Genomic DNA, 25,223 nt, shown 5'->3' on the forward strand with positions numbered 1-25,223 from the left:
CTCTGCCACTGAGCTAAATCCCCAGCCCCAAAGCAAGCTTTAAATGAAGTTATGTCTGCTCCAGAATCCTTACTTTTAACTGCTCCAAGCATCTTGATTTGAGCAGTTATACAATGTGGCAATGCTTTACTGGAAGATCTGTCTTCAATTGTGTTCCCATGTTTGAAGACTTTGTCTTCTCCTGTTCACCTCCATCTCTTTCTTGCCCAGGACAGAGTAAGAATGCAGTATCGATAGGGATCCACCAGCTGATCAATCTTGTATTATTTCTAATACAAGATGTAGGCCAAAAATCTCTCCTGCTAAGTCTTGGTTGTTTTGGGAGCAAATTTTGCGAGGTGATAAATTCTCGCAGAAAAAAAAGCCAGAATCAAAGAAAAAAAAAACTAAACCTTGTTTTCATGAGCAAACTTGGCCTCAGTCAATTCCCAAACAGAGGACTGCTAAGTTCTTTAGCTTCTTGTTAACAGATTGATTTGTGACAATTCTGTGCTACTCAGAGAAAGGGGGAAAAAACTGAGCACTCTGAAAAGCTCTCATAAAAACTATCTGTAAATAACGAGAAAGATGTTGAAGTATTAACGCCCCCTCCACGAGCACGTCAAAATGCTCCCTCTGCCACCTTCCATCTGCTTGCCTGCTTCTTCCACCGTGAGCACAGCCCCTCTCTGCTTCCAGCTTATCTTCATATCTAAAAAGATCCGAGCCAAAAATTGTTTCAGCATGCGGGAAGGTACAAGCCTCACATTTCAGACACATTTGGACATCCTAATTTGAACTATGCTTGAAAAATAGTATACTTGTGGGCTGTTTCTTGCCATATTTTAAATGCATCCCTCACAAATTTTACTTCTCCATTAAATTATAGGCAAGAACTTCACTTGTAAGTGGAAGTAGCAGCAGTTAACACAGCATTATTTTAAGTACTTTACAGGGAGTCATTTAATAACTCTGCATTATTACTATTATCAGTCCCACTTTACAGAGGAGGAAACTGAGGCACAGAAAAGTTCACTGATTTTTCCAAAATCACAAGGTATTGAAGAGCAGAGCCAGGGCTTGAAACCCGGGCTCATACCTCCAGATTCAATATCCTAATCATTGTGCTAACTGCCCAGGAGATATCAGCCACTACCTGACGCTAATCCTTTCTTCTCCAAAACTCATGGTCACATATTTCCACAGAAAAAAAGGTTGGAAGATGAATGTAGTTGGTTGAATACTTGCCCCCCAAAAGATGTCCAAGTTCTAACTCCTAACTAACCAAAGTTAGAACCTGTTCCTGCTCTTGCTAACCCTGATTTCTCCCTGAGAGGCTACATGGGTTCTAACTTTGGTTTGCAATGTTACTGAAGTCAAAGATTTCAAGGTAAGATGTATTGCCGTGTCTAGGGAGAGCCCTAAATCCAAAGACAAGTGTTTGTAAGAGAGGAAGGCAGGGGGAGATTTGACGCACTGAGCTACACAGAGGAGAAGGTGTTGGGAAGATACAGAGAGTGACTGGAATGATGCACCCGCAAGCCAAGGAGTGCCAAGCACAGCTGGCAACCACCTGAAAGGAAGGCGTGGAAAGTATTCTCTCCCAGAGCTCTCAGGAGGAACCAACCTGGCCAATACATTATTGACTTCAAACTTCTGGCCTCCACAACAGGGAGGAGGGAACTAATGGAAGGGTCATGGACCCAAACATTTTGAGCAGAAACCCACTTTACTTTATACATCAGAAAAATGAGACATAGAGTGAGGATTGAATTTGAAGACTGTCAGTAACACAGTGGGTTGTAGTAGAGGGAAGCCAGGCTCCAAGCTACCAGCTGGATCTGCCAACTCCTGGGCTGGCCCTTGAGTACCTCCCTTCTACCTAATATAGAGGTAGAACTGTGCAGTAGTCAGCAATATTCACTCTAGAACTCATCCACTGAACCCAGCATATTGGCACCACCATTTCCCACATACATACTCTTCCTCCATTTTCTAACCTGTAAAATGGGAACAAAAATGACACTCACCTCATGGTGTTATTACCAAGAACATGAGTCAATATATGTACCTAGCATGCAGTAAGCTCTCAATATGTGTTAGCTATTACTATTACTTTATTTGAATATCTCTTTAACTACTAATAAAGGGGAAGTATAACATCAGGAACCTGGAAATGTCGGAAAAATAAAATGACACTGGAGGGTAGAAAGAAAAAGTTAACGGAAAAATAATTGAAAAAGAAAAAATGAAGACAGATCTTTCACAAATGGCAAGGAGACCAAGAGTTGGAAGGAGGTGGGGCGGCGGGGAGGAACAACAACAAAAAAGAATTAACATGTACATGGACCAATTCCCCAGGATAAGTGTACTACAAACATGTACTGACAAAAATAAAAATAAAAAATAAAACTGATAGACACATTAACACGGTTTATCTCTATGTGTGGAAATCTGTGGCAAGTCCTACTGCCCAGCTTGCACCTCTTGGCAAGTCCTTGCAGGTCCTGCCCAAAAAAGAGTGCCTAGAACTCAGTGGCAAGGACATTGGCGAGGACACGTTTTGCTACTGGGCAAGGTCACTGTGGTGCCAAAGGCCCACCTCCCCTGGGTGTGAAGCCCCGTCTTATTCTTACTCTCAAATGGTGATGCTGTTTCTTCCAGGCCTGAGAAAGGGGCTTTCTTTCCAGGCTCACAGGATAGGTTGCTGTCAACCCTCCTTTACCCCTTGATTTCTAGGAATCCACATGAGGAGACACCAGAGCTTCCTGTTCTTGCTAACCCTGATTTCTCCCGAGAGGCTACACAGGTTCAGCATGCAGCAGACATGGCCATCCTGGGGCCTGGTCAGAGGGAACAGCAAGCTCTCTTGGCTCATCAAAAACACATTGCAAGAAGGGCTACTGAGGGTTCGTAAGGGTTTATGGCTGACACTGTCACCCTTCTGATTCCTATTCTCTCAAGCTATAACCCCGAGTCACGGCCTGAAAAGAGCTTTGCCCCTCAAATACCAAAGACCGGCGTCAGTTCTGAACAAACTCATATTACTTCCTGATGGAAAATATGCACAATAAGTTGTATTTTTTGCAGAATAACATTCATCATAAAGTGTCCTCTGATGTATTGACTTTCCTAACAGTCTTTCAAATTTCCCCATAAGGACAACATTGAGCCTAACCATCGAATTTGATTCAGTACTCATCCAATTTAATTTGGGACCAGAGTTATGGAAAGAATTAAGTTCTGTACGGCAGACTTAAAGGATACCAAGAAAATGAAATGCCTGGGGAAATTTCTCCCCTAAATTACATAACCATCAATCTGCTGTAATGGTTATCCTGCTCTAATTATAGCACTGATCTACACATACACACACATATCTCTTGTCTGATTACATCTATCCAATAGAAAATCAAAGGCAGCTGCTGAAATGATGTTAAATACTATTGAAATCAACAGTGTCCTTAGGAAAGGCAGGGCAGCAAACCTGAGTTCTTCACACTTTCATCTGCCTGGACTTTTCCTAGAAGTTCAAGAACCATGAACAGCTGTAGAAATCCAAGTCATTAGAAAAGCAAACAAAGGCAGCTTTTCTCCTGCAAGGCAAATTCCCTAAGAAAGGCTTCTGCCTCTCCTTCTTGGCATAAGGTGTGACACCTTAATCTACCCTGAACTTTCCAGTTTCCCCCTTGTCTTTGTGCCTTTCATTTAGAAAACATGATCCTTTCACTGCAGGGTAGGCACCAAACTGTTGCCATTATTGATCATCATGTCAATTGTCTCTAGCTTTTGAGAATTAACCAATGCCTGATATACATTATTCATTTCTCTTTCCACAAATATCCAAAAGAAGGTCCTCTCCTATTTTCCACCCTGCATAGATGGCTCTTAAACTACCCGAGGCCAAGACAGTTATGAAAATGTCCTCCTTCCAGCCTCCCACAGGTCGAGTCAGGGTTTTCAATCAGGAACGCTGGAGACCAAGCAATGCTCAGATTCTACCCACCACCTTGAATTTGAAAATATCTGTCACTGCACCCTTAAGCTAAGAATGTACATCTCTCAAACAAGGGGTAGCCTAAAGGAATCTGAAGAGACAATATTCTACCTCAGGCAAGTAGCAACTACTTAGCTCCATCTCAGGGCTCAGGACTGCCACATCTTATGTTCAAGAAGATCCAGACACTCAGGTTTCTACTTGAAGTCTCTGAATTTTCCCATCTTGGCAACTAATTCCCAATGTTACACCACCAACTTGGAACTAAGCTACAGTTAGATCCAGCCCTCCTAATCTCATAAAGTTCAAGAGCCTTAGCTCTCTATACACTTGCCCATTTCACTGAGCAATCATGTACTAAACAACTGCTATATTCAGGATGTGATTTAACACGTGGATGGATGAACAGCCAGAAATATATTAAGGAACTGAGGAAGAAAGTAAAACATAATTGTTATATTCACCAAATAACTTTTTAAAAGACTAAGCCCCACATTCCAAGGTTAAGTCTCATTTTCCTTCCTAAAACTAACATTGAACAGAGAATGGACAACATAGCCTGAAAGTCAAAAATAAGGCAACACAGAAATTCTGCTTAAGGCAGGGCATCTGCCACATAAGAAAGTCATGATCAAGCAAGCAATGAAGTTTTGAAACTTTGGATTATTTAAAAACAATCCCGGGGGCTGGGGATTTAGCTCAGCGGCACAACACCTGCCTGGCAAGCGCAAGGTCGTAAGTTCGATTCCCTGTACCAGAAAAATAAAATCTTGTTTTGTCTCTGCACTTGTGGGAACATGGAGTATATTTCTGCAACATGTCTATCAGGATGGTAATTAGTATAGATGAAAAATGCCATCAACAGCAAAAGGAAAATTAGCCTTTACTTGTAAACTTTCTCCTGGGGAAATGCTTGTGGCCGCCATCTCCGGCAAGCATGGTAAGGGACAAGCAAGGCAGCCTATCAGCAGCACCTGAATACAACCACCAGCACATCAGGTACAACTGCCAACACTTTTTGCCTACTTCACCCACACTCGCCTTATCCTAGCCCCATGTCCCATCAAACTGCACACATGAATCATGTAATAGCCACATTGATTTTTGCTACTGCAGCCCTCTCAAGGTCCCTGAAAATTTAGGCTTAAAGGCATTGCATATTTCAACAACTTCCACCTCTGAAGTCTTGTTCTTCTTGTTGCTGTTTTGTTTTGCTTGTGGTACTAGGGATTGAAATGCAGGGCCTTTGCCTTGAGCTACATCCCCAGCCACCACCATCATCCCTGTCTGAGATAGTCACTGAAACTATTTTATTCAGTATGATGACGCAGTGGAGAAAACTGAGGCACAGGGAAAGATGGTGATTTGGCTAACATCACATCCAGCTTAGCACCAAAGCCAGCATTAGATGAACTCCTAGTTTGGAATGTCCTCTTATTAAGCCAAGCAGTCTCCTTAGGTAAAAGTTACTTCTGCTTCACAACTACTGTTGTCTCTGAATCTGGACCTTCTCTGACCACTTCCCTGGCTCCAGGGAGGGAGAAACCTTAGCTTGTGCCCAAGACTGATCTCTTGGTCTCCCTCTTCTTCTAGATTTTGTTCCACCAATAACTCCTTCTCTCTATCGACCTCTAAAAGTTACATATTCCATCAGAACTACCTCCCTACTCAACACCACCACTTGTATGAATGGAGCTTTGTCAACAAAACATGAATAACAAAACCACACTTCTGATCTCATTGCACCATTCTCAGCCTGCTTTGCCCTTGGTCTTCCACCATGACTCAAGTCAAAAAGTTTTGACTTCTTTTGCATCTGCCTCTAGTATGGAAGGACAGGCAGGAACTTTTGCCTATAGCTATATGTTCAGCACCTAGCCCAACATATGTTTCAAGTTCCATATTTGTTGACCTAATCTACTGTAGTCATTTAATCATCATCTTGTTTTATCTTTTGTGGGTGGTTTACAAGTGACCTTCCCAGTGGAAGGTGGGTAGATGAATCTAAAGGACTGTGAAGAGATTTAGGTTAAAGAACTTGACTTAGGGAATTGGTCTTTTGGTATAAAAGTTTGTAGCATGAGGAAAGTCTGCCTGTGGTACAGAATTTTGCAAGGCAGCCATCTGCAAACAAACATGGACACCTCGGATTCACCTATGAGAATCAATACCTTAGTCAAGAAAACTGCCCTATCCATCCCTAAGAAAAATCTCATCTGAACTTGGGCTCAGAAACAGGATATTCTAACTCCATCAACTATAAAGAAGAAGAAACAAGAGGACAATAAGGAAAAATTGTTCCCAACATTGTGATATGGCATCTCTTAGTATATAACAGTACTTGTGTATCCAATGATGGCATTTTGATTCTATACACACACACACACACACACACACACACACACACACACACACAAGAAAAAGCACATTAAAGAATTAAGCTGAGGCCTGTAATCCCAGCACTGAGGAGGCTGAGGCAGGAAGATCGCTGCAAATTGGAAGCCAGCCTGGGCTACAAACTGAGTTCAAGGCCAGCCTGAACTGCATAGTGAACCCTGTCTGAAAAAGACACACACACAAAAAGAATTCAACTGAGGAAAACTCAACACTCTGAGAGTTACAGCTGGGTCTCAAGTATATTTCTCTTTTTACTATCAGCATATTGACAGTGAATGCTCCAACACATGCTTCTGCTATCCCATGTCAGTCCCAGAGGAGTTCACACAGCCAGGAGCATATAGGAAAACTCATAAAAGAAAACTGCAGTTTGTCATTATATATGTCTTCACATAATATTAAATACCACACTAACTTCTGATTCATGGGGCTGGATGGTCCTCTAAGAAAATACGACTTTTATGAGCTAGTTTGCCTTTCTCCTCTTTAAATATAAGTACAATACCTGAAGCAGCCATTCTGCAGGGCATTCAGCCCTATGCTTGATGAATGTCTCTAGCCATCTAATTTCTCCTGATCATTCCTTCTATTGAGAACACAGGCTCCCCACCATTCACCTCTGCTCCCTTTTTTCCCCCTAGAACATCCTCAGGGGTTGTCTCCAATGCCCTCTTCCCTATATGAAGTCTTCTCTAATCTCTTCCTTTACTTCCCTGAAGTACTGTAATTATATCTTTTAATGGACAGTATAATTCTTTCTCTCTTCTTAATCATGTAGTACATAACCTGCACCCTGCTAGACTAAATTCTCATGGCAAGAGCTGAGATCTGTTTATTTTTGATAGCCACAAAGCTTCTAAACAGCCAAGTGTGGTGGCACATGCCTCTAATCCTGGACCTCAGGAGGCTGAGACAGGAGGATTGCCAGGAAGTTCAAGGCCAGCCAGTGCTACATAGTGAATTCAAATCTGGCTTCCACTATATGGCAAGACCCTACCTCCAAAACAAAACAAAACAACTTCTAAACAGATAGCCCTGAGTTATCAAGACTCTATCAGTCAGGCTGGATTGGGCTATAGGAAGAAAACTTTTAGTTCAGTTGGTTTCTCCAAACTGCAAGGAATTCAGAGGTGAGACAGGCTGCAGGTATAGTGAATCAAGACTCTGCCTCCTCATCTCTAGCATCCTCTTAGCTCTCTTCTCTTTCATGAGTTTGCTTTATTCTCAGATTGGTTTCCTTCACAGCTATCATCATCATCTATTCTTTAGATGTTCATTCATGGCAGCCTAGTACCAAATATTTTATATTAACTAACTCATTAAACCTAACTCAGTTTAAATCCTATTAAATTTCATCTAAAGTAAGCATAACTACCGCACCTCATTACCGGTAAAGAAACAGGTTCAGAGAGTAAGGTGACCAAAGTCCCACAGCCAAAAATGGAAACCTGGTGATCCATCTCCAAAGACAGTACTCTCAACAGCCGTCAAAGACAATCAAGCGGGAACCAAGGAAACAAGCCCTGCTAAAACACACCGCCAGTTAGTCTTCCATGAACTTTGAATATGCAGCACATCAAATGCAGAGGGAAAAATAGGGACTGATAGAATTATAGTGTACGGTAATGTAAGAAATGCCTATATAGGTGCTGAAGAGTTGTTCAAGATGGCACCAAGTTAAGACTTTCTCATTGAACTTTATCAGAATTATGGAATGAACTTGGAAAGAAAGTACTCTCTCACACATCGGCTTCAAATTTGTGTAACGCAGAACTCATGCCTGCCTGTGCAATCCCTAACACTGTGTCTTTAATACACAGATCTTCCTCCACCCTACATCCATGCTGATCTCTTTCCAGAAGCCCTACACTGGCTGGATGCTAACTGGAAGCTGTGCCCACCTCTTGGGCTTTGGAGAGGCTTCTCAGAAGAGAGGGCAAGGTAACATCGATACTAATGACTCTTCCAGAAGGTAGATCGTACAAGAAATGTCCTTCCCTAGATGAAACTTCACGCTCAGGTAAATCCCAGGGTAGTCAATTATTCATCAAAAAGAAGGTATGTCCCTGCATGTTCCTTATTCACTGTCTGTATGGAATAAGGAAATAGTGCTCCAGTAACGGACTTCTTTAGAGCCTTCTCCAGCCCTTAACATATCACTAAGAACACAGGTGCCCACTGAAGCCTTACTTAAGAACTCACCAAAACCCTTTGTTCCTCACTGTCTCACACACACCTAGAGCTCAAATGAGCCTGTAGTGTTGGTTTGACTTGCAATTACAAAAAAATGAATTCGACTGACGTGAACTGGAAATCTTGGCGCCCGCAAATAAACATAACAAAATAGAAGTCCTTCGTGAAAATATTTAAATGTGTACAGACTGTGACACCACTAAGTAAACCATTTCAAGGTAAATTATTCCTGAAGATGGACTAAAACCTACCATCTACAGTATACTGTATCTGACTGCATTTAGTGAATGTAGTACAGCCCATCCATAAGTTTCCATCTTAACAATGCACATGCGCTTTTACTATCACCCAGTTCCTGGCTCACGTCTGCTATATCTCAGCAGAAACTGAATAGCAGTGAGCAAAATACATGTCTCAAATTACCAAAAGCGCATTCATTTCAGTAACTACTAGGAACTACTTACTCCTGATAAAGTGCGCAACATTTAATATGGAATGGTAGTATCTACACAGAGGCTCTTCACCTAAATATTCCTAGATGTCCTTGGAGTTTAGAGTAGAGATGAAGAAGTGAAATGTACATGATTTAAGTTCTGCACATTTGTGCAGGGAAAACTATGTTTACATTGGCTTCTCAAAAACTGCATGGCTTCCCAAAATTTAAAAAAAAAAAAAAAAAAACAGAAGTTAAAAATTTTTGATAAGGCAAATTTTTATTCATTAACATTTTCTATATTTCTAAATTTTAGCAGTTTCCTAATGTGGTTATCAAGGGTACTACCTAACTTTCCCACTCATATACTTACTTATATCTTCTGGCTTCAGTATTCTTTAGGAACTTATTATTTCACAAGGCTGTTTCAGAAAGCTTCTCCTGGGAGAAAATCAGTAAACTTTGTTTTCTTTCCATTCTTTTTCAGATAATGTGTATTCAACAAGTTTTTAGAACTCAAGCTGTTATGCCTTAAAATAGAGGACACTGAATTTAAACATACCTAGTTCTAAAAGTTTACAGATCCTATTAGCAGTAAAATCTCACCCAGTTTGGAGACCCATTTTCCACTGACACTAAGGAAGTTTTCAGAAAGTGAAACATCTTTTAAAGTTCCCTAACAGATGCAGTCTGACATTCTATAAAGGATCCCTGTGGGTTCATTAAGATATGATAGGAGAATGCGATCCTGGTGTCAGTCAGTATAACTTCTGGAATTTCTCCAGTGAGCACAATCAGAGGTGGAGATTGACAAGATGGGTGTGAAGGTCAAGAGATTCTAGGAAATGACAGAAATTGCTGTTGAAATGGCTTGTTATAGATAGAAGCAACAAACAGTAAATTTCTTGACTGTGAAAGTCTTACTTGATTGATCTTGTTCTTCCTAGTAACTGAAATAGACAAGCTTCCAATTTGTGTTGCACAAACACATTTCCCAGTAATAGCTGCCATTTCCTCCTTAGCACCTTACCCCCACGCTCCCTTTTTTAGAGAATCTACCCATCAGCCCCTTCCCAAAGAGCTGTGTGGACAGGTTATGTGTCTCATGACTTGCTCCTTTGGCCACAGCTGATTGGATTGAGAATGAACACTGGGTCCAAACTGAACCAATCAGACTTTTTTGTTCTCTGAATTTGAAATTGCAAGGCATCAACACTAGGTAATACCTGTTGAGCATCTCAATGGGCAGAACAAAGCAAATCCAGTGTCTTTGAACGGCCACTTTTTCCCAAGGCATATATAAAAAGAAAACATAGAAACAGAGGCAAGAGAGAAGGGGGAGGAGAGCGGGGAGAGAGATACTTTTACTTACTGATCATCTTCCAACTAAACCCTGATTCCAGCCACTCATGACACCTAGCTGCCCTACTGACCCTTAGGGTCTCAGAAGAATCCTTACGTTTCCCAGTAAATCCCCCTTTTCCTTCAACTTGAACGGATTTCTGCTACTTCCAATCACATTCTCCTTTAAACAAGAGGTGACAGTGAATTAGTAAATGAATAGTCTGGGTTCTCAAAGTGATATCTCATAATGGAAAATTGCTGGGACAGGCAGAATTCAGGAAGGCTGGGACGCAAGAGGGAAAATCTGATTCTGAGATACAAGGCGAGGAGCCATCCAACAGCCTGGGCTTGAATACAACGACCACCCCAGTGAGATCAGAGACAGCTAAGCAGGAAGCTGGAAGGTGCCAGCTGAGAGACTCCTGAGCCAGGAGGCCAGCAAGGTGCCCTCAAGTTCCTGAAGATGGAGGCAGGGTGAGGAAGAATTCTGGCCAAGTTAATAAGACTCCCCTGCTCTCCTTAGAGTCCTATAACCCAAATAAAGAGCTGCCCTATCCCTGAAGCTCAGCTCTTATTGATCCAGGGACTCAGTCAAAGTCATCGTGATCTGGAAGAATTAGCCAGTAATAAGTGAGTATCTTAAAATATAATCTCTCTCATTCCTCTGCCACCTGTGGTTTTAATTTTTATTTGCCCTGGGGTCGCTTCCTTCCATCCTTTTGGATAGGTTTCTAGGATAAGCGTGTTCCTTAAGTATTTGCCTCTGCCCATTTATTTAACAAGAATTCATCTGCTACTTCCTGTTGTCCTGCCTCCTCCATTGGCTCCCGCCTCTAGTGGCCTTCCTCATCCTTCCTTTCCACCCCCCTTGCATGTCTCTGTGACAGCATCCTTAAGGAGCTGTCAGGAAGCTTCTCCCTACCACTCTCACTCTATATTAGGACCTCCATTTCAACCCTGAAGTCCTGTTTCCAAGCAAATCTATCGTCTTCCCCTTCACTACAGCGGACAGAGCAGTTTTAGAGCTAAGCAGTTCTGAGATCAAAACCCAGCTCGACCTAATGGTGAGGCCTCGGGTGGCAATTTAATCTCTCTGCCTTGTGTCTTATCTGTAAAATGAAGATGCCATACGTCTTGCATGACTAGCAAATTGTGTGGCACATACAAAGGTCCTCAAAAGTGTTTATCCTTTCAAGATGAATGTCAGACGTGGATAGAAACCATGATAAAAGCTAGTGATGTACATAAAAATTAGTTTTAAAAGAGATTTTATTTCCTTAAGGAACTGTCCATTTATTTATAAGAGAGATGTCTAGTTACCAAATGTCTACTTCTAAAAGAATTCAAGATAATTTGGAGATTCGTGATTACTAATCCAGACCAAGATGGGAAAATAGAGAAAAGAAACACTATTGACAACTAATTCTTTCCCACACAATGGGAAAGGTTTTATACCAACCATTTCACAAAACATTTTGTAAAGTGAAAGTAAAGCATTGCGTGGAGACGAAGTATAGAGAAAAACTAAGATAAAAGAACTACCTGGTTAATCATAAGGTTGAGACTTAATCCTATATGCACTGGCACTCCCGGCTGGAGAATGAGAGGAACTACCTCCTTTCACAGGGTAGGACTGTGAGCAGCACCCATGCCAGCAGCACACCTCCCTCCTCCCCCAAATGCTAACAGCCAAAAATGTCTCCAGACATTCCCGAATGACCCCCTGGGAAGCAAAATTGCCTCCCAGTTGAAAAGCACCAAGAGAAGTTGTTTAAAGTATATAGCCATGTGTAAGGTTTATGCCCTGCCACCATTTAGAAGATAGGAAGTAGCTGTCATAGTCTTTACTTCTGTCTAGCCTAGACCCTTACTTCTGTCTAGGCTTTGTTGAAAAACAAAATGCGCACACACCACTTCCAAGATACAGTCAAAAGCTGGCTTTACAGAGGAACAGAGGAAACTGCACACACACAAGAATTTTCTTTGTCACGCTGCTCCAGCTCTTGGCTGTATGTCCATACCCTGCCTAAAAACCTACTTGCCGAACTTTTCAAAATGCTTTCCACAACTTTCTGAACCTGAACTTCAGAGCAGCTTCATCTGTGTGGGGTGTGTGTGTGTGTGTGTGTGTGTGTGTGTGTGTGTGTGTGTAATAGATTTATAATTTTCTGTATTCCTGCAAAACCAAACCACTTATTGAGTCCAAATGCCAACTGGGGTGTGGGAGGGTTGCACACAGATGTCAATGGACTCCAAAATAACCACACAAGAATTCCACCTGCAACTTATTATAGAAACCGCACTTGCGCTCTGGCCAGGAGAACCTACTCCATTTATGTTGGCTGATAAAATCACCCTGTTCCTCTTCTCCTGTCAACATAGGCTTGCTTCTTGAAATTCTCTGAGAATTTGTCCATAGGGGATTTTATTAGGCAGTGAATCTTTTGAGGGCGACCACTCCCCTGGCCTTCCTCTCCCTAAACTCGGTTTCAGTAAGTACCTTTGGCACCGTAAGACTAAAATAATCTATTAGTTGAATAGTCTGAAATGTTTTCTTTGGTTTCTTATGGGCTATTGTGATCCCATCACCCAAATAAAGTGACCCAGGGGAGAACATGTGAGGTAGAAATCATTTAGATACCCCAAGGTCCAGCATACAAGCATCTTTCTTTTCATTCCCTTAGCCAAGTTTTTCAGGAAAAAAATATCTGGGAATAAAAAAGGTTACTAATGTGGTCCACATGGCAGATTCTAGGGCTGACTGCAATAGATTAGTGAGGCAAAAAAACAGCTGGCATCTGTGACAAAGATGTATAATTCACTTCAAATCATTCTCCTACAGTCTAGCACACAAAGAAACCAGAAGCTGGCTCTGTGCCATATCATCCATCTTCAGAACCAAAGAAGTTCCCACCTTTCTTTGACAGACATTTAAAATTGTAGTTTTGTCTAAGCAGGTCATTGCCTAACTCCACACCCATGTTTTCCCAGTTTTTTTTTCAAGGTAGACAAAAGTTACATGTAAAGCAGTAAGAAAAACTATTTCAAGATAAGAAAGATAGAGGATTTTTTTGTCCCTGTAAGATTTGGCATTCCAAGTCATGGTGTACTGATAAACTACTTTATATTATCCATTTCGAAATCCAAGTGCTTATGTGACATCAGCGAAAATACAAACACTCACACTTTGACTCAGAATTAACACAAAGAAAGTCACAAACAGATGCGACATATGATTGAGTAGAACGCCCAACCAACAGTAACTGAAACAGCTAGGGACTTATTTTCTCAAGTGACTAGAAGTCTGGAGCCAAACCGTTTCTGGTGCTGGTGCAAATCTGAGAGCTGGAAAGGCATATGTCTCTGCGCTTGTCTTGGTCTTTATTTCGCGGTTACAATACGGCTGACACAACTCTAGGCATCATATCAACACTTAAGACAGGAAAAAGGAAAAAGGAGCATTGCTGACGGTATTTATTTGTTTTATCATGAAAACAAAAGCCTTTCCAGATTCCTCCAGATTTCTATTTTGGTTTCATCGGCCAGATACTTGAGAAGGAGCAGCCTGAAATTGAGCCATTAATATGGCACCTTCAGGCTACCTTCACCACATTGAAGGTGCTATCTTCCTTCACAGGTCACTTTCAATATCTTCCAGATCCTTCTGAAGAAGGGCAGCCTTTCCAAAGTGCGGCTTTATGCCCTTAGTTCTAGGAATTCTTATAGTTTGCAACAATGAGATTGTTTACACATACATTCACTCCACTCCCTGTCTTGGTAGGGAGTAGATTTCCCCCATCCCACTCACTGCCTTTGGGCTTGGCTATGGGGCTTGTTTTAGCCAAGAGAATATTAGTGGACATGATGCAAGCAGAACCTTAATTACACTTGTGAGATTTGGTTGAACACTTAGTATCTGCGATCTTCCCTGGGAAAATGAAGCCCTGGATAGCTGCTGTTCTAAGAACATGAAGACCTGTGGAACATGACTAAACCCAAGCTGCAGCCTGGAGCCTTAAGCCCACAGTCCAGAGTTAAACCAAGTGGCAGCCAACCCACAACTCTGCGGAGCAAGGATACATCCTTGTCTTTCTAACCCAGTCTGCTTGGGGATGGCTTTGCACACAGCAGTTTTGGAACAATGCAGTTGCTCCCTGGTACACAGGTGCTTAATTTAAGATAAAGTTCCATGGTTAAGTAAGACTAGGAAGTTGCTGGATTAAGCAAACTTAACAAATATCATTTAACTTGAACAGGACCTACTCCAGTCTCAAACATGAGCACTTCACTTGGTGATCTGTTGTTTCAGCATGTTAGGGATGCCAGAGCAAAGACCACGAAGTATTGGTGTAGAGGTTTCCTTCTATGAGGCCTGAAGGAGAGATCAATTACAGGCCTCTGTCTTTCCTTATGCTACAAGTCCTCCTCAGTCCTGTGTGTCCTCACATCATCTCCCCTCTGCATGTCTATATCATAACCAGATTTCCCCTTTCTATAAAGATATCAGTTAAACGGAACCAGGGCCCATGCTAAAGACTTCATTTTCACTTGATTACCTCTGTAAAGACCCTATTTCCAAATGAGTCTACATTCTGAGATACCAGGGCTTAGGAATCCAGCATATCGTTTTTAGGGAGGTGGAGGGCTTAACCCAGAACAAATGCAGTATAAATTTTTAGAACTGGCACTTCCCATACATGTCTCAAGTTTATGTGGCCACAAAAATCCCCTTTGGAAAGTATTTGTTTCTGTGGACACACTTTGAAAATACTGCTTTTGAGGGAATCCACTGCTCTCAAATTTGTAGTAGAAGAAAGAAAGACTCTCAGAAGAAAGTACAGGGATAAGACGGGTTTATCTGAGTACTAAGCACATCCACGTTAGCCCATTTCCTACTGCTGTAACAAAATCCTGGAGGCTGGGTATGTTACAGAGAAAATAGGTTTATTTAGCTCACAGTTCTAAAGACCCAAGAGCATGGTGCTGGCTTCTGGTGGGGGCTCCATTGTAGATGGTAGCACATGACAAGAGCATGATACAGTGACAAGTGGACACACATCCAGGAAAGACCAAACTACCAGAGGCGACTTTGCTTTATAACACTCTGCTGTCACAGTAATTAATCCAGTTCCTCCAGATCCATCTCATTTGCACAACACCTAATCCAGTCTCAAGAGAACCCAGTTCTTGAGAGAGACATTAATCCATTCATGAGGGCAGAGCTTATGACTAATTATCTCTTCAAGGTCTCACCACCACTCAATGCAGTTATCCTGGGGAACAAGCTTCTAGCACATGAACCTTTGGGGGCAAACCGTATCTGAACTATAACAACATCCAATTCTCACCCACAAATCCGATGAAACCCAACACTAGAGTGGGCCTTTAATTCCACAAGGTGACTGCGATTGGGTTTAACTGATGCGATTGCCTCACCACCTTCTCAACAGGAGAAAGTATATTTTTTCGGGGGCTGGGGATTTAGCTCAGTGGCAAAAGCGCCTGCCTGGCAAGCGCAAGGTCGTGAGTTCGGTTCCCGGTACCGGAGAAAAACCAAAAAAAAAAAAAAAAAAGTATATTTTTTCCTGGCGGTGCTGGGTATTAAGCCCAGGGCTTCACACATGCTAGGCAAGTGTTCTACAGTGGAGCAGCACTACCAGCCCTTCAATAAAATAAACTCTGATCACTCACTTGCAGTTGGTGAAACTCATCAAATCCGGACCCTCACAATATGAGTATTTGAGAAGAGAGTTAAATGACCCGTGTTGAAATGGCCCTGCAGTTATACAAATAAGAGCAATAATTAATAAACACAGGAATGTGAGTCCTCTCAACCTTTTCAAGTTTCAGACTCAAAGTAAAGATTAGTGAAGCATATGTTGAAACTGGATCAAAGCTTATATTAATATTGATTTAGAGAAGATTCCCTCCTATTGTGTTAAGCCAGAAATAGAAATTATCACATAACCATTGCTTAAAAGCTGTAACATTCCCCAGGCAGGTTTACTTACACTTCTTAGGTTACATTTCCCAATGACCTTGTCCCATTTCTGCACAAGATGGGTAAATATTAGATCTAGTACAGTCTCCTAGTGTGTGATGCTATTTATATTTCTGCAAAGCCTTGGCTACCGGTGCACAAGTAGGAAAATCTCAAAAAACTGACTTATGAATACTTAATTTGGGAAAAAAAAAACTCCATTAAAAATACCCAGTCAATAGCAGTACAAAAATATCCAGGAATATGAAAACTTAGTAACTTCTAAGCACCAAACTGTAAGATAAAATCCTTAAGAACTTTCTGTTTGTGTGGTCGGTGTGAGATGGAGATTTGCTATGCTGCTTAGGCTAGTCTGGAACACATGGGTTTAAGTAATCTTTCTTTCTCAGGCTCCCAAGTAACTGGAACTATAACAACACCCAGCTCCTTATGAGCTCCCTGAAATTCACTGTCTACTCTATTTTCTCTCTCTAATCTCCATTACACTGGTAAATAGAATAGAGCAGCAAGGAAAAGACAAACCCATATTCCTTAGAGAAAACCAGGTTACTTTATTTCCTTTCAGTCACATCCAGCCAAGTCCTACACCAGTGAGGACAAAGCTTTCAGAACTTTCAATGAGAACAAACAGCCAGCTGCGGCATGTGTGCCATAGGTTCGCCACCGCTGCCACAGGGCATCAGAAATAATAAGAAGGCTTCTGATGTGGCAGCAGACATTCATTCCTAATGTTTTAATCACACCTCTCTCCAGATCAGTTACTAGTATAACCTTGAGGACATGGGCTATGGACTATGGGTTTGTGCCACCCCAAGGAATAAGCAGTCCGTAATACAATTCAACAAGGGACATCAGAACACCAAAGTGTCTTTCTGAGATGTGGTCAAAGACATAGGGAATGTTTCTGCAGAGTACTATCCAATAGAAAGGCAGGCTTATGAAAAACATTACGGAGAGTCCTCACCCACCTTATCTACTGGATGTGGCACTATGCAACTTCTGGCTCTTCCCCAAAGTCAAAATGACCATGAAAGGTAAATGCTTTGAATTGATTTTGGACTTTAAGGCAGCCATGACAGTACAACTAAAAACACTCATGAAAAGGGATTTCCAAGCTGGGCATGGTGGCGCTCGCCTGTAATCCCAGCACTCGGGAGGCTGAGGCAGGAGGATCGTTGCAAGTTCGAGACCAGCCTGGGCTACAAAGTGAGCTCAAGTCCAGCCTGAACTGCATAGTGAGACCCTGTCTCAAAAAGACAAAGACAAAGGACTTCCAGAGCTGCTTGAGAAAGTCACAAGAATGATGGGATAAATGCGTTCAGTGTGGTGGGGAGTGTGGCAGGGTGGATACATGGCAATGTGTCTGTTATTGCACTATGTTTTTTGAAAATGTAAACATTCACCAGATTTTTCAGTCACATCACAGCAATGCATAACTGGGGATCCATGCCCAAAAATAGTAATAGACGCATGAGATAAAAGTCACTTTTTACAGAACAGCTTTCAGAGTTTTTACCACTACTTGCACCATTCCTGAATTACTTTAACCAATTTCAAAAAAAAAATTTAAAGTAGGAGAAACTAATATGGAAGAGAGGAAATGCACATTACCATAACAGGTTTGCAAGGAGTTAATGAACCAGCAAAGTCAGAAAACAACAGAAATGATAGTGAAAAGCACTAATTTGATTGAAGAGTGGAAAAGATTTCTTTCCAACTAAAAAATCACATTTCCACATCAAAGAACCAGCAATGGCTCTGTCAGATAATCAAAGGGACAAGGTGATTGTTTTCTACACACAGAAGGAGAACAAAGGGCAGATATTTACACCGGTCACAAGCGCTTCCGTGGGCACTTGGCTCCAAAGAAGTGGTAGCCAAGGAAACAGATAGGAAGGTCAGCAGACGACACCAAGAAAGGCAGGGCACTTCAGGAGACCGACATCAAGACCAACTGTCGCAGAATCACCAGTGAGGCAAGTTATCTCAAATTTCCACAGGAAGTTAAACGATATCTGAGAATTCTTAAGCCAAATAGCACAGCACCCTCAGTTCCTACCTCTCTGCCTTCCTCTCCCCACCAGTGAGAGACGAAGCTGGGATTTAAAGGCAGTCTGCATCTGACTCCAAACCTCGTATGAAAATAGCAGCACGTAAGATAGATAGAAGCTGAAAACGGAGCCTGGCTAGGACTGGAAGGGAAGCAGCGGGCCGAGGTGCTGAAGAAGCCATAGCAGAAGGGAAGAGCAAGAGCAAATGCTGAGGGGGGAAACCTCAGCTGTCCACAGCAATCGCTCGGTGGTGGTGCAGGTAGCGCAGACAGGGAAGGAGGTGGTACGAAGGAGGTGGTATGAGATAAGCCTGGAAAACTAAGGCCAGCTTTTCCAGTAGAAGACGTTGCAGGCTGGGTCAGGGAGGTAGGCCTCACCCTGGAGACAATGAATACTCACTGACCGCTTTACAGGAGGGAAACGCACAATCACAGGTAGGCTCTGAGAGACTACTCTTGCTACGACATGGAAGACGGGTCAAAGAGTAAGAAGGTATCCTACACATAGCAGATAATTAATACTGAATAGATAAAGGTAGGCAGGTGTGATGGTGCACGCCTGTAATCCCAGCATTCAGGAGGCTGAAGCAGAAGGATCGCCGTGAGTTTGAGACCAGCCTGCGCTACATAGTGAGACCCTGTCTTAAAAAAAAAAAAAAAAAAAATCTACTGAGTAAAGGTAGAAACACCAAGTCAAAATTTACTGTGTCGCTCTAACATGCTGTCAAGCCCATTCTACCAATCTGATTTCATCGTGCTTAGTTTGTTACTTAGAGAACAAACTTCACTTATTCTCGAAGGAAATAATGCTATTTGTGCTTCAACAACAATAACAAAAAAATCAATAAACGAGTCAAATGTGGCCCTCTCAGTGTAACTGTTAAAGTGTTTACTCTTGCGGAGAATATTTTCCTCTTCTATTCAGAGAGAGGTGCATCTCCATTGCTGTTCCAGCTGCTGAAAAAGAAAACAAAAATAACCATGTACAAAACGTCAGGCGTGATCTTCTCCCACTTCTGCAGCTATGTGAAAAGATCATTGGAAAATAGGAAAAGACAAGCTTTAGCCTCATATTTCCCACATTCTCTTGCAGCATCCAAGTCAAATACATGTTAAGCTATAACCTGCTTCACGACGCCAAGCTTTCTTCTGTGCAGGTTCTGGAACCATCTGCAAAGCACCAGCTACTCCATGAGAAGCCAGGACTGAAAAATACTGAGGTGAATCATAACATACCTGATTTTCCTCATGAGAAACCCTCATCTGCTCTTTGAGGACTGACATCCGAGCTGCCTCTTCTTTTCTCAACACTCTTTCCTTCTTAAGCTCAGGACTCCAGAAAGTCTTGATGCTATTCATGGAAGAACCCAACTTGCTGTCCTTGATGTCTAGCTCCTTCCGGAGGAGGTCATTCTCTCTCTGGAGTTCCTTGAGCTGGGCTTGAAGATCTAACATTGTGCTATCTCTTACCTGCCTCAACATGGAGGGGACCTGGTGGTGATGGTGGTGGGATGAGCTAGTCAGACCGTGCTGATCCGTGTATGAAAGGACGTCTGTGTGGGAAAGTCCAGCCGAAGCAATATTGGGACTACTCCCCATGGCCGTGACACGGCCTCCATACACAGCTCGATTGGTGGCCCTGCCCAGAGTCATGGTGCCCTTCGGGTAGGTTGTTGAAGCCACACCCTCATGATCACTCAGGTACATGGGTCCAGATGTAGCATAGGCTGCATTAAGGGACTGGATATTCTCCATAGACAGAGTCTTGCCTGCACCTCCCCCTCCCCCACTACTCGTTCTTCGGTGGCCCAAACGAGGAGATCTTGGCAAACGTGGTGATCTGGAAGGACTACCTTCCAGATTGGTGATTGTTCTTGCACTGCCATACATGTTTCCTCTATAATGAGGCACTGCTAAAGAGAAGAAATACTATACTCAGTTGGAGTTGAAGCCAATATTTACACTGTTGGATGATTTTTCCCTGTATTCTCTTTGGCTGTACCACAAAATGACTCCAATCAGAGATCTGTAAAATGAAAAAAAAAGGGTAATTAAAAACAAATTCTTTAGAACTCTGACTACAGCTGCATTATTTTTAAATGTTTAAATGCAAAAGTGATGATAATGATAGATGAACAATAGGTAGAGACTGATAGTCACATTCGTCATGTTAATGTTACTTGAAAAGTAACACCAAAAATTTACTCACTACATGTGAACTTTTCAAATAAATTCTCCCCACCAACAATGCTCACAAACAAGGTCACAACTTTTCAAAGCAAAAATGAAACTCTTTTTCCCCTAGGAAAACAAAAGATCTCTGTTTTGACTTGTGCTAAATTAGAATTGAAACCTCCAAAAACTTTGCCACAGAATTTCTCCAGCACGGAGACCTTAGCAATAAAATAATCTATACCTAGAGGCATGATCCCCATACACGAGTGGCTTCACAATAATTGAGAAGTTGCTACTTCCTACAATGTCAAATAATTGACAAGCATGTGGTTACTGTCCCCTCTTGTATCCACTGCAGTCCTCTTTTCCACTAGATTAAAAACTCTTCTCAACACAATCCTCTAGGTTTACCACCAGTGAACTGTGAAACAGTACATCATGTTGGAATTCTTGGTCTTATACCTCCTAAAGAAAAATAGTAGAAGGTCCTTGTAATGGTGACTGGAGTATACTGTATTGGTACAGATTTTATGTATCTGTGGTTACAGGATGACAATTATCCTTCCAATATTAGGATCCAAATGACCTCAATGGGGTGCATTATGACCTTCTGCTCTTCCTTTTAAGGAGTTTTTTTAGTGTGCTTTCTTTTTCCTCAGTTTTACAATAACAGAACAGATTCTAGAGAGAGACAAACTAAGGTTGAAACCTCCCCTATAAAATGGGCTAACTGAGTGACCTTCCAAAAATTATTATTTGAAGCTATAATAAGCTTCAACTCTTCGATCAACAAAATGCAGGTAATACCTCCTAACCCATAGTATTCTAAGGAATAAGCAAGATGATGTTGATTAAACACGTGTTTGGTGACTAACACAGAGTAATCATGAATAGTTTTTGTTAGCAGAGTCTAATGGGATAAAAAAAAATTTAAAGCAATGTACAGAAGTATCTCTCATATTCATCTAACATTCATTTGTTCTCCTTCTTCTAGACATAATTTCTTGTAATGCTATCTTTATTTTCATCAAAGAAATTGCTTCCAACCCCCTACTCACAGTTCATAAGGGTTGGGCAAGGCTGAGTCCCTCACTCCACCCTAGATGGTACCAGGAGTGAGAACAAGCCTGGACAATCATCAGATTCCACCCTCCAGATATGGTGGCTAGTTTCAGGATGGATGTGTAACTCACATTGGACCAAAGGACACTACATCAGGGCTGCAGCTGGAACAACTGGGGAAGATAAGGTCTTTTTCAGCTGAAATCATTTGCTTTCAAAATGGAACACTGAGTACTACCAAGGACAGAGTCCTCCCTGAGAGTGAAGTTAGTGCAAAGGAGAGCAGAGAAAAACATGGAAGAGTATAACATTCAGCTAGGTGGCATCATGTAATACTCTGGATCTAACAGACACTGCAGCTTCCTCTATCACCATGCCATTCGGCGTACAAGTGCCAGGTAGACTGACCGCACTAATGGCCTCAATTCTTTGCACCTTCTTTATCTACATCCTTGGTAGTGCCCTCGTAATCTGACTCTAGATTCAGTCATGTAACTTGCTTTGGTCAACAAAGTACTAACAAATGTGAAGCAAGCAGAGGCCTGAAGGAGCCCTTCTGTGTTTATTCTCTTGCTCAGTTTCCTCCACAATGAGGACACGCCCCACCTAGCTTGATGGAAGAGAAACCTAAAACACTGTCAAGGTGTCCCAGCCAACAGCCAGCCAGCCCCAAGATGCGTGAACAAGCCCACCAGAACCAGCTGAGCACCACACATGCATGGACTAAATCAGTAACTTTTAACATGCTGCTGAATTTTCATGGTTGGTTGTTTCACAGCATAAATAAGGCAGTGGGATACACTGGCCAATAAATTTCCTTCTTTGCTACATTCATTTCCTGTATTGGCTTTCCCCAAAACTTAAAGAACAAGAGATTTAACTGGCTCACAGTTTCAAGCGGTTCAGTCCAGAGTTGGCTGGCACCAAGGCAGAAGCATCACGACAGAAGGGCACGGTGAAACAAAGCTATTTAGCTCATGGCAGCCAGAAGCAGAGCAAGGAAACAGGGCCAGAGGGAGAGGCCAGGCACCATATACTGCATCCAAGGTGATGTCTTCACAACCCACAAAGACACACTCAGAGTGTGCTTTATTAATCCCCCAAACGGATCCCAAGCCAATCAAGTTGACAATCTACCTTAAATTTCACCATTCCACTTAGGGTTTCTGTCACATCCTTAAGAGTCTTCACATATAGTATGAAGAAATATTTTCTCCCAAAAAGGTCTTTAAAGGGGCTGGGGATTTAGCTCAGCGGCACAGTGCCTGCATGGCAAGTGCAAGGTCATGAGTTCAATTCCCAGTACCAGAAAAAAAGCCAAAAAAAAACTTTTAAAAAAGGTCTTTAAAAGAATTATATACCTGTTTCCAACTTCATTTCTAAGGAACTTTATTTCAGATGGTTCCCATTGCTCTGGGCTTAATTTTGTTTTCCTTGAAAATATACAAAAATGATTTCATATCTTTGATTTTTGCATGAAAAATCTGTTCTGAAAAAAATGGGCAAATCGACAGTTCCAGCAAAAAGAATTCAGTTGCACAAATGATGACAGAGACAGACAGTACAATGGAATGACAGTTAACATGAATATTCAATGAAATGAAAAGATGTTCATGACATACTAGTAGTGGGGGGAAGCAGACTATAAAATGCTTTTTTATTCACACTTTTGAAAAGTACAGGGACACACACCTGTACAGTTACTAGCAGAGGAGCCTGGAATAACACATCAAAATGTTACCCATAGAGGGCTTGCTAGCTTTTCATTTTTTTCTATAATTCCAAAGTTAAATGAACAAGTTACCTTTACTATATTTAAAATCTAGGTATTTAGGTTCTGGCTAGGTGATCACTTAAAGAGTTGCATCTTCAAAAAGTAATTAAATGAAACTTGTCCTCTCCTATATCTTTCTCCTCTACCTAGACACAGATGTATTTTTATTTCTCTGGCTAGGTTTGCGGTCCTTCTCACAAATACCATAAGATTTATACTCACACAGATTGAACCCTCAGTGATTTTTACCAGGCCAGCTGGCCATGGCTTTGGACAGTTATAACAACTAATGAACAAAAAATAAATTTGTTCCTTGTGGAAATACACACACACACACACACACACAATCACAAGTATCATGCATAGACATGTTATCCTATTTGAAATAATGTTTCCTCACTTAAACAGAAACCTGTGTTGACACTGACTCATCCTTGGGCAATCCCTGTCTGAGTTCAGTGTGAGATTTGTGCTAGTATCACAGGATAGATAGAGGATCTTTCCAGTTTTCCTCTGTTCCGGAGTAGTTAGCATAACACAATTCTTGCCCATTTCTAAGTACTGTAGATTAAACTTGTAAAACCAAATGGACTTGGTTATCTTTTCTTTTTTTTTCTGTTTACTGACTTTGACTTGATACCTATTTTGTGTGAATTCTTGTTAAAATTTTTCTTCAGAAACAATCTGTTCCACCTTGATTTTTTTAGGCTCATGGTATTGCTTTGTATAACTTTTCCTTAAAATTTTTTAAATTACTTCCAGTTACATCCCCATCTCATGATGCTTGTATTTTTCTATTCCTCTTGATGGTAAATGTTTTGTCTCTTTTCTTAGTGTTTCAAAAGCTATCGCCTTTGAGATGCACCCTAGTAATCCCAACATAGCCGGAAGCTGATGTAGGAGGATTTCGAGTTCAACTCCAGCCTGGCAATTCAGCAATTTAGCAAGACCCTGTCTCAATATAAAAACTAAAAACGGTCTGGAGATGTAGCTCAGTGAAAAAGCACTGGGTTTAATCCCCACTACCGCTAAAAAATATTTTTTTAAGTATAGGTTTTGGTTTCATTGATGCATTTTACTATACCATTTTCTATTTCATCCATATCCGTCATTAATAGTTTCTATTTCTTTTGTTTGGCTTTTTCCTTTTTTCATTAAATATTTGTTTTTATTCCATCACATTTTCAAGTAAATGCATACAACATTATGTACATGGCTGCATATTCGAAGACTGTAGGTGTAAAACTCCTATTATCATTTGCAAATAGTTTGCTAGTTTTCCTTTGAAATTTTTTTCTATCCAAGTAATTATTGAAAAGGATATACTTAAAGGTCAAAGTGGACACAAATTTTTGGGTAAGACTTTGTAGTTCAAATTTTATGGCACTGCGATATGAGAACGCATTTTCTAATTTTTGAAATTTGTCAATATTTTTAAGTGGCCTAATATTTTTTTAATTGTTAAAGCAAATAGTAGACTATCATAGAAAATTGAGAAATTACAGATAAGATGAAAGAAGAAAATGAAAGCAATCCTGTCACTCCGAGACTACCTCTGTTAACAAACTGAGGTTGCTGCTTCCAGTTCCTTTTAAGTACATGTGCATGTATACTGATAAATTTAGATTCATCATTATGTTCTATAAAAGTTTTATACTCCCTTTTTCCTCAATGTTTTACATTTTGTCCTCTTCTCACTTAACATGAATGTCACAAAATATTTTTTTTCAGTACTGAGAAATGATCCCAGGGCCCTCTTAGAGCTCCTTTTTATGTTTATTATTTTGTTTTTTTTTTTTTTTTTTTTTTTTTTTTTTT

At 41.2% G+C, this 25,223-nt stretch overlaps 1 protein-coding gene across 10 annotated transcripts in view; it reads right to left on the bottom strand.

The window, feature by feature from the left end:
- The window catches only part of Erc2 (ELKS/RAB6-interacting/CAST family member 2), a 963,719-nt gene that overhangs the window by 912,080 nt on the left and 26,416 nt on the right, over positions 1-25,223 (bottom strand). For all 10 annotated transcript variants that reach the window (XR_001234567.1, XM_005387388.2, XM_013515688.1 and 7 more), the window contains exon 2: positions 19,631-20,420. Coding sequence is in view for 9 of the 10 variants with exons in the window: in XM_005387388.2 (XP_005387445.1) it covers positions 19,631-20,284 (654 nt within the window). In the remaining variant the exon portion in view is untranslated. The remainder of the gene's footprint in view (positions 1-19,630; positions 20,421-25,223) is intronic.

This window comes from Chinchilla lanigera, unplaced genomic scaffold (assembly GCF_000276665.1).
Source record: "Chinchilla lanigera isolate Chin_1 unplaced genomic scaffold, ChiLan1.0 scaffold00029, whole genome shotgun sequence".
Classification (NCBI taxonomy): Eukaryota; Metazoa; Chordata; class Mammalia; order Rodentia; family Chinchillidae; genus Chinchilla; species Chinchilla lanigera.